Genomic DNA, 14,333 nt, shown 5'->3' on the forward strand with positions numbered 1-14,333 from the left:
GAAAAAGAAGGTCTCTGGCCAGTACATAGATACACAGACCCAGGTTGATCATCACTAGATTTCTTATGCAAAATATCCCACCTCTTACCTTGAATCTGAGCCTACAAAAGTCAGGGGTGTGCCTCTTGGTTGGCACTTGGGCCTACGCTTTGCAGTGGCAGTCCTTGCCCCCCCCCCCGCACCCCCCACCCCCCCACCCCCACCCCGTGGCCTGAACGTCATGGATTATCGACCCACTGTCAAGCGCCAGCCTTGGCTGTGCAAGCAGGCTCTGCCCGGGTGTGCAAGGTGGGCTCCTGTGCAGTGCCTACTTGTTCCTGGGCATCCCAATCGAGTCCTAAAGGAGAGGCTGTCCAGCTACCGTCTAGCCAGGACCCCTTGAAAACAGAAAGGTTGGGCATAGCAAGATCACGAAGATGAAAAGTGTCTGCAATCCCACGTCTTCCAAGAGCTTGCTCTGGAGAGTGCCTGGGGAGGTGGTGCTTTTGATTGTTTTGTTTGCACAGTTCAAGAGACTGAAAGATCACAATGGCCTGCCAAGTCACAGAATTACCACGCCTCTCTCTTCCCATGAAGTACAGTGTATAGGTGTGTTGGGGTGGGGGGGGGGGGGAGGAGGGGTGCTCAAAGTGACTTTTCCTCTGGAAAAGATGGAATCATTAAAGCAGAGAAGTTAAACTTATTTTTACTATAAATCAGGGCATAAAATAATAGCTTATTATTGTATAGGTAGCCAGTGTAAACTGCTCTATGATCTAGCAGTGAAGGAACGTCACCTTTCTTCATTTCCCAAATCAAATTAGAACCAGACTCAGCTGCCCACCACCAGACCAGCAAAACGGCCGGTATTACTCCCTTGCCCCATGCCGTGCAAAACCTCAGAGGGCTTCTGCCTTGTTTCTCCAGCAGGTGGTAAGGTGGAAGGCATGGGTGGCATCCAGACTGGTGGCTCCTGTAGAGCTGGACTGTTCCTCACATTGGCTCTACTCTCCCACGTGCTGGCTGGCCCTGCAGCCCCATGCATAGTCAGCTCTCTGCCGGCCAGGGGGCTCTCGCAGATAGCTTAGTTCACTCCCCCTGTCCCATTAGGAAGAGTGTGGACTCCAGAAATGGAAAAGAATAGCTCTTCCACCCCCACAAGAAGGAGGAAGTATCTTTCTTTCATTCCTTGCTAATGAGGCACAATGCCGCCTCCTCGAGCCCCTCCATGAATAAGGCACAGAGATGGGCACACACAGAAAAGGCTAGTAAATGGAGGTTAAGCTCCCAGGGGTCAGTCTGCTCCACTTAGAATGTTAGGTTTAGAATACTCTCCACAACTGACCATCTGAATCAGCTGGAGAACTTAGCACGTACAGATCCACCTATGGGGGAGTTCATCTGTATCTTCTCAGATTTCCATGGTTGTTCCAGATGCTTGGCCTGGCTGGGGAATCACTGGAGAAGGAGAAAAGCATGAATTTGGGAACCAAACTGCCTGGGATTGCTATTCAGCTCTGCCACTTACTCTCCTTATGAACTTAGGCAAATAACTCTATTTCTCTGGGACTGGTTCTTTTTTAAAATATGTACTATGTGTTGGGGGTAAAAACAGTCTGTCTTCTATCATAATGGTAAAAATTGTGAAGTGATTATTAATGCTTGGTGCATTTTAAAACACTAGTCGGATTTGCATTGCTACCATGTTTTGGAGGGCAGTCTGGCAGCTGTCCTTCAGTATTTTCAATGTGCATGTCCTTCGATGCTGATATTCCAACACTATGGATTTATCAAACAGAAATATTTCCAGAAGTGCACAAGATGTATGTATAAAGGTGATTATTTTTGCTTTGTTTGTAAAATAGTAAAAACAAAAACAAAAAAAAACCCCACGTGTAAACAAATTAAATTTTCATCAATAGGGCATAGATTGGCTAGTGTATGGTATATGAATACAATAAATCACTACCCAAATCCTAAAAAGGAAAAAGTGAATTATATGTACAACCATGCAGTTGGGGAGTGGAGCAAATTCCCCACCTTCCCTTCTTTAGTGCTTCTATCTGACTAGTCCTATCAAATAAAAGGGTAATATGCAAATTAACCATCACTCCAATACACAAGATGGCTGCCCCCATGTGGACACAAGATGGCTGGCAGGGGGGGTCAGTTAGGGGTTACTAGGCCTGCAGGGGAGGACAGTTTGGGGGCACCCAGGCCAGCAGGGGAGGGCAGTTGGGGGCAACCAGGCCAGCAGAGGGCAGTTGGGAGTGACCAGGCGTACAGGGGAGGGCACTTTGGGGGGACGAGGCCTGCAGGGGAGGGCAGTTGGGGACAACGAGGCCTGCAGGGGAGGACAGTTAGGGGTGACCAGGTCATCAGGGGAGGGCAGTTAGGGGCAATCGGGCCGGCAGGGGAGCTGTTAGGCATTGATCAGGCTGGCAGGGGAGTGCTTAGGGGGTGATCAGGTTGGCAGGCAGAAGCAGTTAGGGGCAATCAGGCAGGCAGGCAGGCAAGCGGTTGGGAGCCTGCAGTCCTGGATTGTAAGAGGGATGTCCGACTGCCTGGTGGGATCGGGCCTAAACGGGAAGTCGGACATCCCTTGAGGGGTCCCAGATTGGAGAGGGTGCAGACTAGGCTGAGGGACACCCCCCCTCCCAGTGCACAAATTTTGTGCCCCAGGCCTCTAGTTATAAAATAATATAATAGACACAAGTCTAGATTAAGAGAAGAGAAGAACAATTTAATACATGCACACTGAAGAATCTCGAAATAATTCTCAAATCATAAAATGAGGCTCAAATGAGGGCATCTTTTTATACCTTTTAGATAAAGAAACAATAAACCTGCAAGAAATGAACAGGACAAAGAAAGTGCTCATTAGAAAGGAATCTAAGCAGATGGGGTATTCCTTAGTGAGGAGTCTAAACGAAGTTTGGGCTAGAGTTGTAAATTAGTAAAGGCAGCACGAGGCTTGTTTGCACATGCTTTTGCCTCTGGTTTTATAATTTCTGTGATAAAGTTGTCTCTCAGACCTTCAGGAGCGGGGAGGGCACTTATCATGGATATTTATTTCCTGCTTTTCAGGGGGACAGAAGGGTAACATAGAGTTCTTCCTGTTCTTGCTGCTTCTCAGGTAATTTTAGTTCAAAATAATCAACATGCCAGCCCCTGGCAGGTGGCTCGGTTGGTTGGAGCATTGTCACGTACACCAAAATAATCAATATGCCATTCTGGGATAACGTAGGTCAGCCTGCCCTGGGCCCTGACAATGTCAACAATATGTTGACTGAAAAAGCTTTACACACACACACACACACACACACACACACACACACACACACTCTACATGGAAATGATTGCATACGAATAGAATATGCAAGTATACATCAATACATCAGGCCGCTAAAAATGGTTGCCACTGGAGCATGGTTTGGGGAGATGATATGTTTATTGTTGTTTTTATGCATTTCTTTATTCTGAATGTTTTGCAGTAGCAGGTAACTACTTTCGTAAACATGCTCAATGTTTGGCTTTTTACATTGCGCATATATTACTTTGGTAAGCTAAGATGAACAATGAAGGCGAACACTTTTTAATTACATAATATTACCCACCCCACTACTGTTTCATAATCAACATGTTATCAAGCCTTACTCATCGTGCATAATTTATTACATCAAAGGCCTCTCTTCTTGGTCTCTGTATGAATAATTGGCTCCCTTCTAATCGACTCTGTCTGCCAGGTGATCTATTCTAGCTAGGCCCCACAGAGCAAAGAGCTATTGACTAATTTCATGGGGGCAGTTGGTAAAGAGAAAGATACAGGAGTAGTTAAAACCTCCTAGAAAATCACCATTTAATGTCATTTCCTGGACCATCTCCAACACATGAAACTGTGTTCTTTTTGAAATGTTCCTTCTATTAGTGATTTTTCAACCAAAGGCACCCCCCACACACACACACACATACACACACACAATGCCAAGGGGCATTTGGCAATATCTGGAGAAGTTTGGGATTGTCACACCTGGAGGTAGGGCTGTTACAGGCATTTGTTGGGTAGAGGCCAAGGAGGCTGCTAATTACCCTACAAGGCACAGCACAGCCCTCCACACAGGGGAGAATTTTCTGTCCCAAATTGTCAATAGTGCCATGAGTGAGAAGCCCTGGTCCACATCAGGACAGAAGAGGCACTCCTTTTAAGCTGGTTTGCCTCATAGTCAGCTTCTACCATTCAAAATTATATTCTGCCACCCAGCTTTATTGAGGTGTAATTTATAAATACAATTGTAAGATATTTAAGGTATACAACATTAGGAATTTATAAATGTATACACTGTTAAAGGATTCCCACCATCAAGTTCATTAACACGCCCATCACCTCACATACCCCCAAACCCCCTTTTCCCTCCTTTGATGAGAACATTTAATTTCTACTCTCTTAGCAAATTTCCATTACACAATACAGTGTCGTCAGTATATTTCATATTAGATCCTTAGACTTCATTCACCGTAGAGCTGAAAGTCTGTACCCCTTTACTATCCTCTATTTCCCCCACCCCTGAGCCACTGCAACCACTTTTCTACTCTTATTTCCATGAGTTTTGACTTTTTAAAAAAATTGATTCAATATATAAGTGGTACCATGCAGAATATTTCTCTGCTTGGCTTGTTTCACTTAGCATAGTGCCCTCCAGGGCCATCCATGTTGTTGCAAATAACAGGATTTCCTTCTTTTTTAAAGGCTGAATAATAATTGCATTTATATATACTGCATTTTCTTGATCCACTCCTCCATCCATGAACACTTAGTTTGTATACACTCCTTAGCCATTGTGATCAATGCTGCAAATGAACAAGGGAGTCCAGATAACTCTTCAAGATAATGGTTTCATATCCTTTGGATATGTATCCAGAAGTGGGGTTGCGGAATCACATACAGTGCCCAGATGCAGGCTTAATGGAAGGAACCCTCGGGCAGCAGCTGGGAATGTATGTAGTTAAATTGCTCTCAGGGAGAAACTTGTAGGTGCATATTTTCCCCGCACCAAGCCCAGGTGATCCTGATTGCTAGTCTTATTGGACTTGTGAATGGAGGGCCCACCAGCTATCAGAGCCAGACATACCAGGGACTCACCCCTTGGGTGGCAGCTTCAAAAGATGGGGCACAGACGTGTGTACAAGCTCCTTCCAGGAACATACTGGTGGCTTGGAGCAGACTTCAGGGAGCCAGTGGGAGAGGTGTCTGTCAGTTTCCCTGGTCTCCAGGGAGGATTGGCGCCAGCCCCCATATGTGCGCTAAATTAGAAGCCTGATCCATAGGCAGCAGCTTTCAAAGTAAGTAGATGGACCTTTTACTGGGAAAGACTAGGCCAGTGGTCGGCAAACTCATTAGTCAACAGAGCCAACTGTCAACAGTACAACGATTGAAATTTCTTTTGAGAGCCAAATTTTTGAAACTTAAAACTTCTTCTACTTCTTCAAAATAGACTCGCCTAGGCCGTGGTATTTTGTGGAAGAGCCACACTCCAGGGGCCGAAGGGCCGCATGTGGCTCGCGAGCCGCAGTTTGACGACCACGGGACTAGGAGATTGGCAACTTTGCCTGTTCCCTCTGCACTGAGCCCTGGGGAATAGCCATACTTACCAGTACTTGGGGCCCATTAACAGTTGCCCCTTAGTTTGCTGTTGTCTTATGAACAGACTTGTTGGCTTTAAGGACTAGATGTTTTGGGGAGCCTGTCCTGTCCCTCAGTTGGGAGTCTTAAAATCTGGGGTACTAAGTGTTGGGTCCAATAGTAATCCTGCTTTACTAGCTGAAGTTTAACCCACAGTTCAGCAGCTGAACTTCAAGGGAAATTGTACTACCTCATGCATGTATTTAAACTAATGATTCAACTCTTGCTGTGGCCTACTGAAGACCATCCTGAAATACTAAAAAATGTTTGGACTTGGAAGTCAGATGACTTGAATGCAATCTTTGCTGCCATCAGTTACTAGCTATGTGGTGTGGAACCATCTTCACGGGTTCTTCCTTTTCCATAAAAACTCCCCGTATAATGTAGTAATCAGAATCAATTCCAGTCACGGATGTGAACTGCTGTGCAAAGCAATGAACAAGTGTGAGCGGCCCTGTGTTCAGAAAAGAAAAGCTTTTCTGACCGTTTTGGGTCACACATTCTCTTTTTAATGGTCTTTTTGTAGAACCAACTAGGTGATAACATCATAGTACAGGTAAAAACTTACTTTCTTGTATATGCATTGATATGCATAGCTGCAGAAGGCATCCTCAAATAGCTTTGTTGTTTTAAAGTGCAGGAAAAATAACACTTAAAGATGTATTAACTGACACTGCTTGTGTAATGTCTAACTTACTGTAGTGAAGCCCTTTTTCTTCTAGGAATCAGTTTTTCCTGAAAAATAAAATACTTTAGGGTCATTTGCAAAGACCAGACACATACTGGTCTTAAGACCCTTCTTCAGAAGCACATGTGAGGCTGTAAGCAATATGATTTCCTGGCTTCTGACAACCTACACATCTGGAAAAGGCAAAGTGTATTTCTTTGAAATGCCAAGGCAAGACTGCAGCTCATCAGGCACACCGTCTTCTCATAAAGTGGAGTTTCTTTTGCAGGCCCAGATGTAGCTCAGAATAAAGAGGAGGGTTGGGGAATACCCCAGCCCTTCCTGGTCCTCCCTCACAGGATGGCCAGCGAGAGGTACAGAGAACAGCATTTTTATTCTTTAGAAATGATTATAATGGAGAAATGTTTTCTTCCCAAATGCCTCTCTTATCTTCTTAAAATCTAGAACCACTGTATTCGTTTCCTATTGCTGCTGTAACAAGTTACCACAGACTTAGTGGCTTGGAGCAAATTCATTATCTCATGGTATTGGAGGTCAGAAGTACTAAAATCGAGGTGTGTGTAGGGCTGTGTTCCTCCTGAAAGCTCCAGGGGAGACTGGGTGTCTGTGTCGTCCAGCTTCTAGAACAAGCATGTCAAACTCAAAGGCTAACACGGGCCAAATAAGCGAGGCATGTGGCCCTCGGGCCACGAGTTTGACATGCTTGTTCTAGAGGCGGCCTGCATTCCTGGACCTGTGGCCCTCCATCTTCAAAGCCAGCAGCAGGGCATATTCAGATCAATCAAGTGGGTGTGGGTGTGTACGTGCACGTATGTGGTATGGTGTGGTGTGTAGTATGTGTGTGTGGTGTATAGTGTGTGTGACCTCTACTTCTACAAAGCCAGCATCAGGGCATATTCAAATCAATCAAGAGGTGTGTGTGTGTGTGTGTGGTGTCCTGTGTGGTGTGTAGTGTGTAGCGTGAGTGTGTGTGTCGTGTGTGACCTCTACTTCTATTACCACAGCCCCTTCTCTGACCCTTTTGCCTTTCCCCTACAAGGACTCTTGTGATTCCCTTGGGTCTGCTAACATAATCAAGGGTAACTTTCCAGAGTAAAATTAGGGTTCTCTTGCTGAGAATAATAATATTGGTGTGGACAAGTCTCTGCCACACACGGGCAAAAGTCTGTGGTAAGGCTCATTATTTCACTTTTGTCATTTTTTTCTAGCAAGACTGCTGATCAGAAAGTGTTTGGCCAGAGTGATGGGTTAGAGTGGCTGTTACCAATAAGGGAGCGGGCAGCTCCAGAATATGAGCAGAACTATTTCTGAAATCCTGATTCTAAGGTCTAGGCCAGTGGTCGGCAAACTCATTAGTCCACAGAGCCAACTGTCAACAGTACGACGATTGAAATTTCTTTTGAGAGCCAAATTTTTTAAACTTAAACTTCTTCTAACGCCACTTCTTCAAAATAGACTCGCCCAGGCCGTGGTATTTTGTGGATGAGCCACACTCAAGGGGCCAAAGAGCCGCATGTGGCTCGTGAGCCGCCGTTTGCCAACTATGGGTCTAGGCTAATGGATAATATGTGCTCATGGCCTGGAGATCACCATGGAGTAAAGAGCTAGTTGAACAAAGAAGGATTGGGAAAGGACAAAGAAGAGGCTGTGATTAGAAGAGGAAATTTCAAGTTGACGTAAGGCAGTTACCAATGCTCACAGTCTGAGGTGTGGCTGTCCTTAACTGGCATGGAAAATAGGTTATTATGGTTGATGTATAGGTGCTATGGAAACAAGGTAATTGAGAAGAATGATGTCAGGAGATCACAGTGGAAAGGACCATTGAGTTGAGAGAAAAACCAAGATACTCATCAAATCAACAGTAAACAGGAGGAGGATTGGTGTCAGTGCACAGGTTTACCTCCAGTTGAAAAGGTTGCGTTAGCTATCAGGGAAATAGTAATGGCAGATATTTATTGTATGTGACAGTCAACAAACTATTTTTTTTTTCAATTCACCTATTGATGGACATCTAAGTAGTTTCCATGTCTTGCTATTATTACTAGAAGTGTTGCAATGAACATAGGAGTGCATTTATCTTTTCAAATTAGTGTTTTTTTCTTTGGATAAATAACCACAAGTGGAATTGCTGGATCATGTGTAAATTCTATTTTTACTTTTTTCAGAAATCTCCATGACTTTTCCCAGAGTGGTTGTACTAATTTACAATCTCATCAATAGTGTACAAGGATTCCCTTTTCTCTACATCCTTGCCAAACCGTATTTGTTGATTTATTGATGGCCATTTTGTCAGGTGTGCGATATCTCTTTGTAATTTTAATTTGCATTTCCCTGATGATTAGTGATGTTAAGCATCTTTTCATGTCTGTTGACCATCTGTCTTCTTGGGAGAAACGTCTCTTCAGGTTCTCTGCCCATTTTTCAGTTGGATTTTTTGGTTTAGTTGTTTGAATTCTTTATTTTGGAAGTTAACCCCTTATTGATGACATCATTTGTGAATATCTTCTCCCATTTAGTAGGTTGTCTTTTCATTTTGCTGATGGTTTCCTTCTCTGTGAAAAAACTTAGTCCCATTTTTTATTTTTTTTCCTTTGCACAGAGATATAGCCAAAAAGATACTGCTAAGAGCAATATCAAAGAGTTTATTGCCTACATTTCCTTTTAGGGGTTTTATAATTTCAGGTCTAACATTTAAGTCTTTAATCCTGGACCTGTGGTCTGTGCTTATTTTTGTATATGGTGTAAGAAAGTGGTCCAATTTCATTTTTTTGCATGTATCTGTCCAGTTTTGCCAATAATACTTAGTTAAATAATTATTACTCCATTGTTTATCCTTGCCTCCTTTGTCATAGATTAATTGACCATAAAAGCAGGGATTTATCTCTGGGTTGTCTCTTTGATACCACTGATCCATACATCTATATTTATGCCAGAACAATACTGTTTTAATTATGGTAGCTCTATAGTATAGTTTGTCATCAGGGAGCGTAATATCTCCCACTTTGTTCTTCTTTCTCAAGATTGCTTTCACTATTTGGGGTCTTCTGTGGTTCCATATAAATTTTAGAATTAGTTATTCTAATTCTGAGAATGCCACTAGTATTTTAATAAGCATTGCATTGAACTGTATATTATTTTAGATAGTAAGGACATTTTGACAATATTAGTCTTTTCAATCCATGTGCAAAGTATATAAAATTATTTTAAACTATTTTTAAATAATTTTAGAGTTACATAAAAGTTGTCAGGATATAGGTAACTTGTTTCCTTCATCCAGGTTCTTGTAACTTAATGTCTTACATAACCATGTTATAATGGTCAAAACTAGGAAATTAACATTGGTACAATAGTATTAATAAAACTGAACTTCATTCAGATTCCTGCAGATCCCCTAATGTCTTTTAGAGGATGAAGTCCAGAATGCTGTGTTGTATTTACTCATCATGTTCTTGGTCTCCTCTGATCTGTGACGTCTCGGTCTCTTTGTTTTTCACCCCGTTGATACTTGAGACTCCTCTCAGGAATTTTGTGGAATGTCCCTCAATTTGGGTTTGTCTGACATTTTCTCATGATTAGACTGGGTTTGTGGTTTTGAGAATACACACAGAGCTTAAGTGTGCTTGTCATAGCATCATATTAGGGAGGCAAATTGTTCCAGTTATTGGTCATTGGGCACTAAGTGGTTTTACATGAATTACTTATTGATGACTCCAACCATCCAATGAGGCAGGTATTACCATTATATTCCTTCTGTATAAAGGAAACTCAAGCTCAGAAAGAATAAGATACCTTTTCAATCATTCATATCCTATGTGTGTTGAAGCCAATAGTCTGACTCCAGAGTCTGTGTACTTTGCTTTGCTATGCTCTCAAAGGAGAAGAATGCTCCATAAACATCGGAGATAAGGTTTCTTTTTATTTCATGTTTTTAAAGAGGTGAAAGATAGCAGTTGCAGAAGGGATGAGTTCCTAAAGGACAGTATGCGGAGGTAGAGAAAGAACCACAAATGGTCATAACCAAGCCTGCTGCTAGGTGGGAGTAGTGGTGGGGGTGGAGAGGAACTAACAAAAGTGAAAGGTGCAGCGCAACTAATATCATGGAAGTGAAAAGGGGGGAAAAATGTTCATTGAGGGTGCATTTTGGTTGCAGGGCCATTGAGAATCAGCCTATGGTAAGAAGGGAGTTAGTTAAGCTTCAACAAAACCATACATAGGAAGGTAGAAAACAACACCAGATTTCAGGAGATCAAAAATTGTTTAGAGACAGGAGATAATGAATTTAATAAGAAAAGTGATGTAGGAGGGACAAATTTTTCTTTCCAGGGCTCTAGGGAAGGAGAGAAGGCTCTGTACTAGGGAAATGTGGATGCTAAATGCATGAAAACTGCAAAGGAAGGGTGGGAACCTTGGAGTTAGGGGAACCTTGCCTCCCCATCTATTGGAGGTGAGCCTAACAGACCAAGGATAGTGGTATTGTTGAGGTGAAGGTACAGACACACCTAGGATGTTAGGATTTTTATTTGATGGTCTTCATTAGTAAAACTGGAGGCAAGGCCACCTGCACACATTGGGAGAAAACTTAGGAGAGGTGTTACCTAGTCCTGGAGGCAGCTACCATCCCTGGGCCAGTGCTGGGCAGGCTGGTGAAAACAGGGCAAGCAGACATCATTCATGCTGACAGAAGGCATGTGAGGGAAAGCAGAGATCAGAAATATGACTATCTGGATTTTTACCTGACAAAAGACTCAGTATTGGTTTTTCTAAAATGTTCGAAATTAAATATGATGCTAACTTGCTATTAGGTTGTTGAGAAAAATATCTAATTATTTTAAAGGATAAGCCTAAACCATAACAAAATATAATGACTGCTAGAATAAGATACTGTTTTTCTCAGAAATTTTTCTTAAGACAATCTTAATTACAGAATTCTTGGTGAGTGTTTAGCAGTTATAAATTTAACAGCAAAGGCATAGTGTTTCCTTTGTATGTTAGAGAGTGTAGGTTGTGGACAGTATACTCTAATCAAAGCACTAAATATAACTAACACGGGTTAGGGTTAGAATCATCCATTTCAGAAGCATTTTAAATCTGTAATGTTACTGAAAGTGTTTTTTATATATCCAGGGGCCGAACTTTATAAGAAATTTATTAATTACTGACAACATACCCTTCAACATTATAGATTGCCTTTAACATAGTTATAATACTATACTAACATCCTTTATATGAACCAGAAAGAATTTACATTGAACAATATCAATATTTGGTGATTATTTTATTACCATATATTATTACATACCATTTTATTTAATAGTAAGGATATTTATAAATCATATTTTTTAAAAATGTATGCATGGCATATGTAAAGCAGCAGTAACATTAGAAGGAAAGAGAAAAGCCCTGAAAGCATTTACCTACAAGTTAGTAATACTGAAAAACACTACGTTTGTGCATAGGAACGACTGCAGGTTTCCTAATACATCAGAACACTGGTCCATGTTCAGGTGCTGTGAGAACCACTCGTATAGGAAAAGTTCACATCAGACGCATCCAGGTTCTTAGAAGTGCACGCCATCTAAAAAAACAACACTCCCTCAACATAGCAGAGTTTTCTCTTTGTTCTGGCACACTCAGCAATGTAGACAAAGGTGCATTTGGTTTAATGTGATTTTATTATTCTTAGATAAGCTTTAGTTATTTTATGGAGATATAAAATTTTAAACTAATATTGTATATTTTTTATGTGTACAATTGCTTGTCATCATATTCACAATTTTAAAAGCCTGTCTTCCACTAACCAGTTCATCCAGTGACACGAAGGAAGACTAACAAAAATGCCGTAAGACTTTCAATGAAAGGTTTAAATGTAAAAATGGATTATTAATCTAGACCCTCTGGTCTAAATCTTCAGTGACACCTCATGCTGGAAACAAAATATGAAATGTTTTAGGCAAATTTGTTGTTTTCAATACTTACATTGATTCTACAGATTCAAAATTTTGACTGAAAATGCATAGAACTGACATACATATTGTCTGAAGCCACTTTTATGTACATTAACTTACAAAAAAAGAAAAATGTATGTTAATCCTACATCTCAGTTTAAGATTCCATCATGTTTTTTTTTATAATACATGCAAAATCTGTCTTACACCCTTGACATCACAGTTGAATAAAAGAACGTCAGATGGTGGCACTTCTTTTAAATCACCTGAGGACAGTAGTTAGGAGGGTGATTAATTTGCCTTACTGATAATAAAGGTCACTCTACCATAGAAACAACCTAATGTTTGAAATTAATAAAATTGCACGATTATCTTTTTTGTAATACCAACTTAAGTGGGTTGCATTCACTATTTGATAAAATATGTAAAACATTATATGCATACAAAATATGAAATATTTTTACATGAAAAATTAAAAATATTTTACAAATAATTTTGTTCATTGTAAAGCATACAATGCACCATTTATTTCATTCATAGCAATACTTTGCACCAAACATTGCTATATTCAATCTTAACACTCCACAAATATAAATTTCACTTCTTAGTACAGTGCAAACTAAGAGGTGAAATTTATAAAGTCAACATACCATTATCTTAAAATATTATAGGTGTAAAACAGTTTGTAAAAAATGTACACACACTGAAATGGGTGCTTTGCGGTAATTTACTCAGTGGCCCAGAAATCAAGCTCCTGCTCTTTCTTCACTGTAGGTTGAGAAACGCGGTCACATGAGCAGATTTTCATGCCGCACCATTCAACTACCAGGGTGGAGACTTTAGCAGAGGTAAAGGGCGGTATATCTTTCTTCTGAAAACACTGTTGACGTTTTAGTGCTGCTATTAATATTTACATAATAATTAAGAAATAACTTGAAAAGGCATTTTACTTTAAAATATTTTTCAGTGTAAGGCACAGAGCAACATTTACAGTCTAGAAGCAACTAGTTTATTCATAATAAATAATTATCTTTTCAGTCATTATTTGTTCTTTACCTGAAGAAAGTAGGTAAATAGTGCAGTTAAAACATGCCTGGATTAATAAAAATGATTGAATTTAAGAAATGCAAATAATACTTGTGTAAAAATGTTATTAACTTTAAAAAGAAAAAGCATTATTTTGTATATAAAATATACATCCTACAGTGTTATAGGTAGAAAAAACTTTGAGGCACTTACATTAACAATGAAGAAGGAAAGCACCAAACCACTTAATATGAGAAATAGTTTACTTTGGTAACTTTGGGTTCATAAGTTGAAAACTCAAAAGCATTTCCTTTTTATTCTGACAGAAATAATTCCAATAGAGAAAACTTTTTCACAACTTGTGGTGCTCAGAATGTGAAATGTAGATGGTATCTCACCAGCCTGTGGCATATCCTTTCTATTTGAATGATTACAGTCTATGTAATTTTGATGTTTTTAATTCCTCTTTGAAAAACATTAAAATGTGGTTTGGGAAGAACATACATCAATGCCTCCATGTGAACTTGCTGATGTCCAACATTGACAGTTTAGTAACTGTAATCTTCCACCTTTTTAAACCAAAACCAAGGTAAAAATTGGGCTTGGAATTACAGGAATCTACTGGATGTCAAGTCAGGGAAAAGTCTGTTTTCTGATGGATGGTGAAGAGACTGAAGATGTGTGGTGGTCTGAGAGTTATTTATAGTATTTAACTCAGCTGGATAGGTTTCATTTAAAACTCCATTCGGAAACTGAAAACACAAACAGCAATTTATTAGAATGGATCTTTAAAGTATCTTAAATCATTAAATATTAAAATGTATTTTTAAAATCTTCACCCTACATGATGTTAAACTTCAAATTACTGTATTATTGCTAAATTTTAAGTCATTCAATGAAAACATACTGAGCACATATATTAGCACATTTATAACCTTTTGGTTTCTCTAATAGATGATACAGATGAGTAATGTAATTGCGTCCTTCAGATTTGGTATTCCATATATCAGGAGAG

At 40.3% G+C, this 14,333-nt stretch overlaps 1 protein-coding gene across 1 annotated transcript in view; it reads right to left on the bottom strand.

The window, feature by feature from the left end:
* Positions 1 to 7,147: 7,147 nt before the first annotated feature.
* Positions 7,148 to 14,333, bottom strand: part of AHR (aryl hydrocarbon receptor) — a 52,305-nt gene continuing 45,119 nt past the window's right edge. The window contains exon 11 of the mRNA XM_079785681.1: positions 7,148 to 14,070. Within this exon, the coding sequence (XP_079641807.1) occupies positions 13,927 to 14,070 (144 nt within the window). The 3' untranslated portion in view covers positions 7,148 to 13,926. The remainder of the gene's footprint in view (positions 14,071 to 14,333) is intronic.

This window comes from Cnephaeus nilssonii (genome assembly GCF_951640355.1).
Source record: "Cnephaeus nilssonii genome assembly, chromosome: 12".
In the NCBI taxonomy this organism is placed as follows: domain Eukaryota; kingdom Metazoa; phylum Chordata; class Mammalia; order Chiroptera; family Vespertilionidae; genus Cnephaeus; species Cnephaeus nilssonii.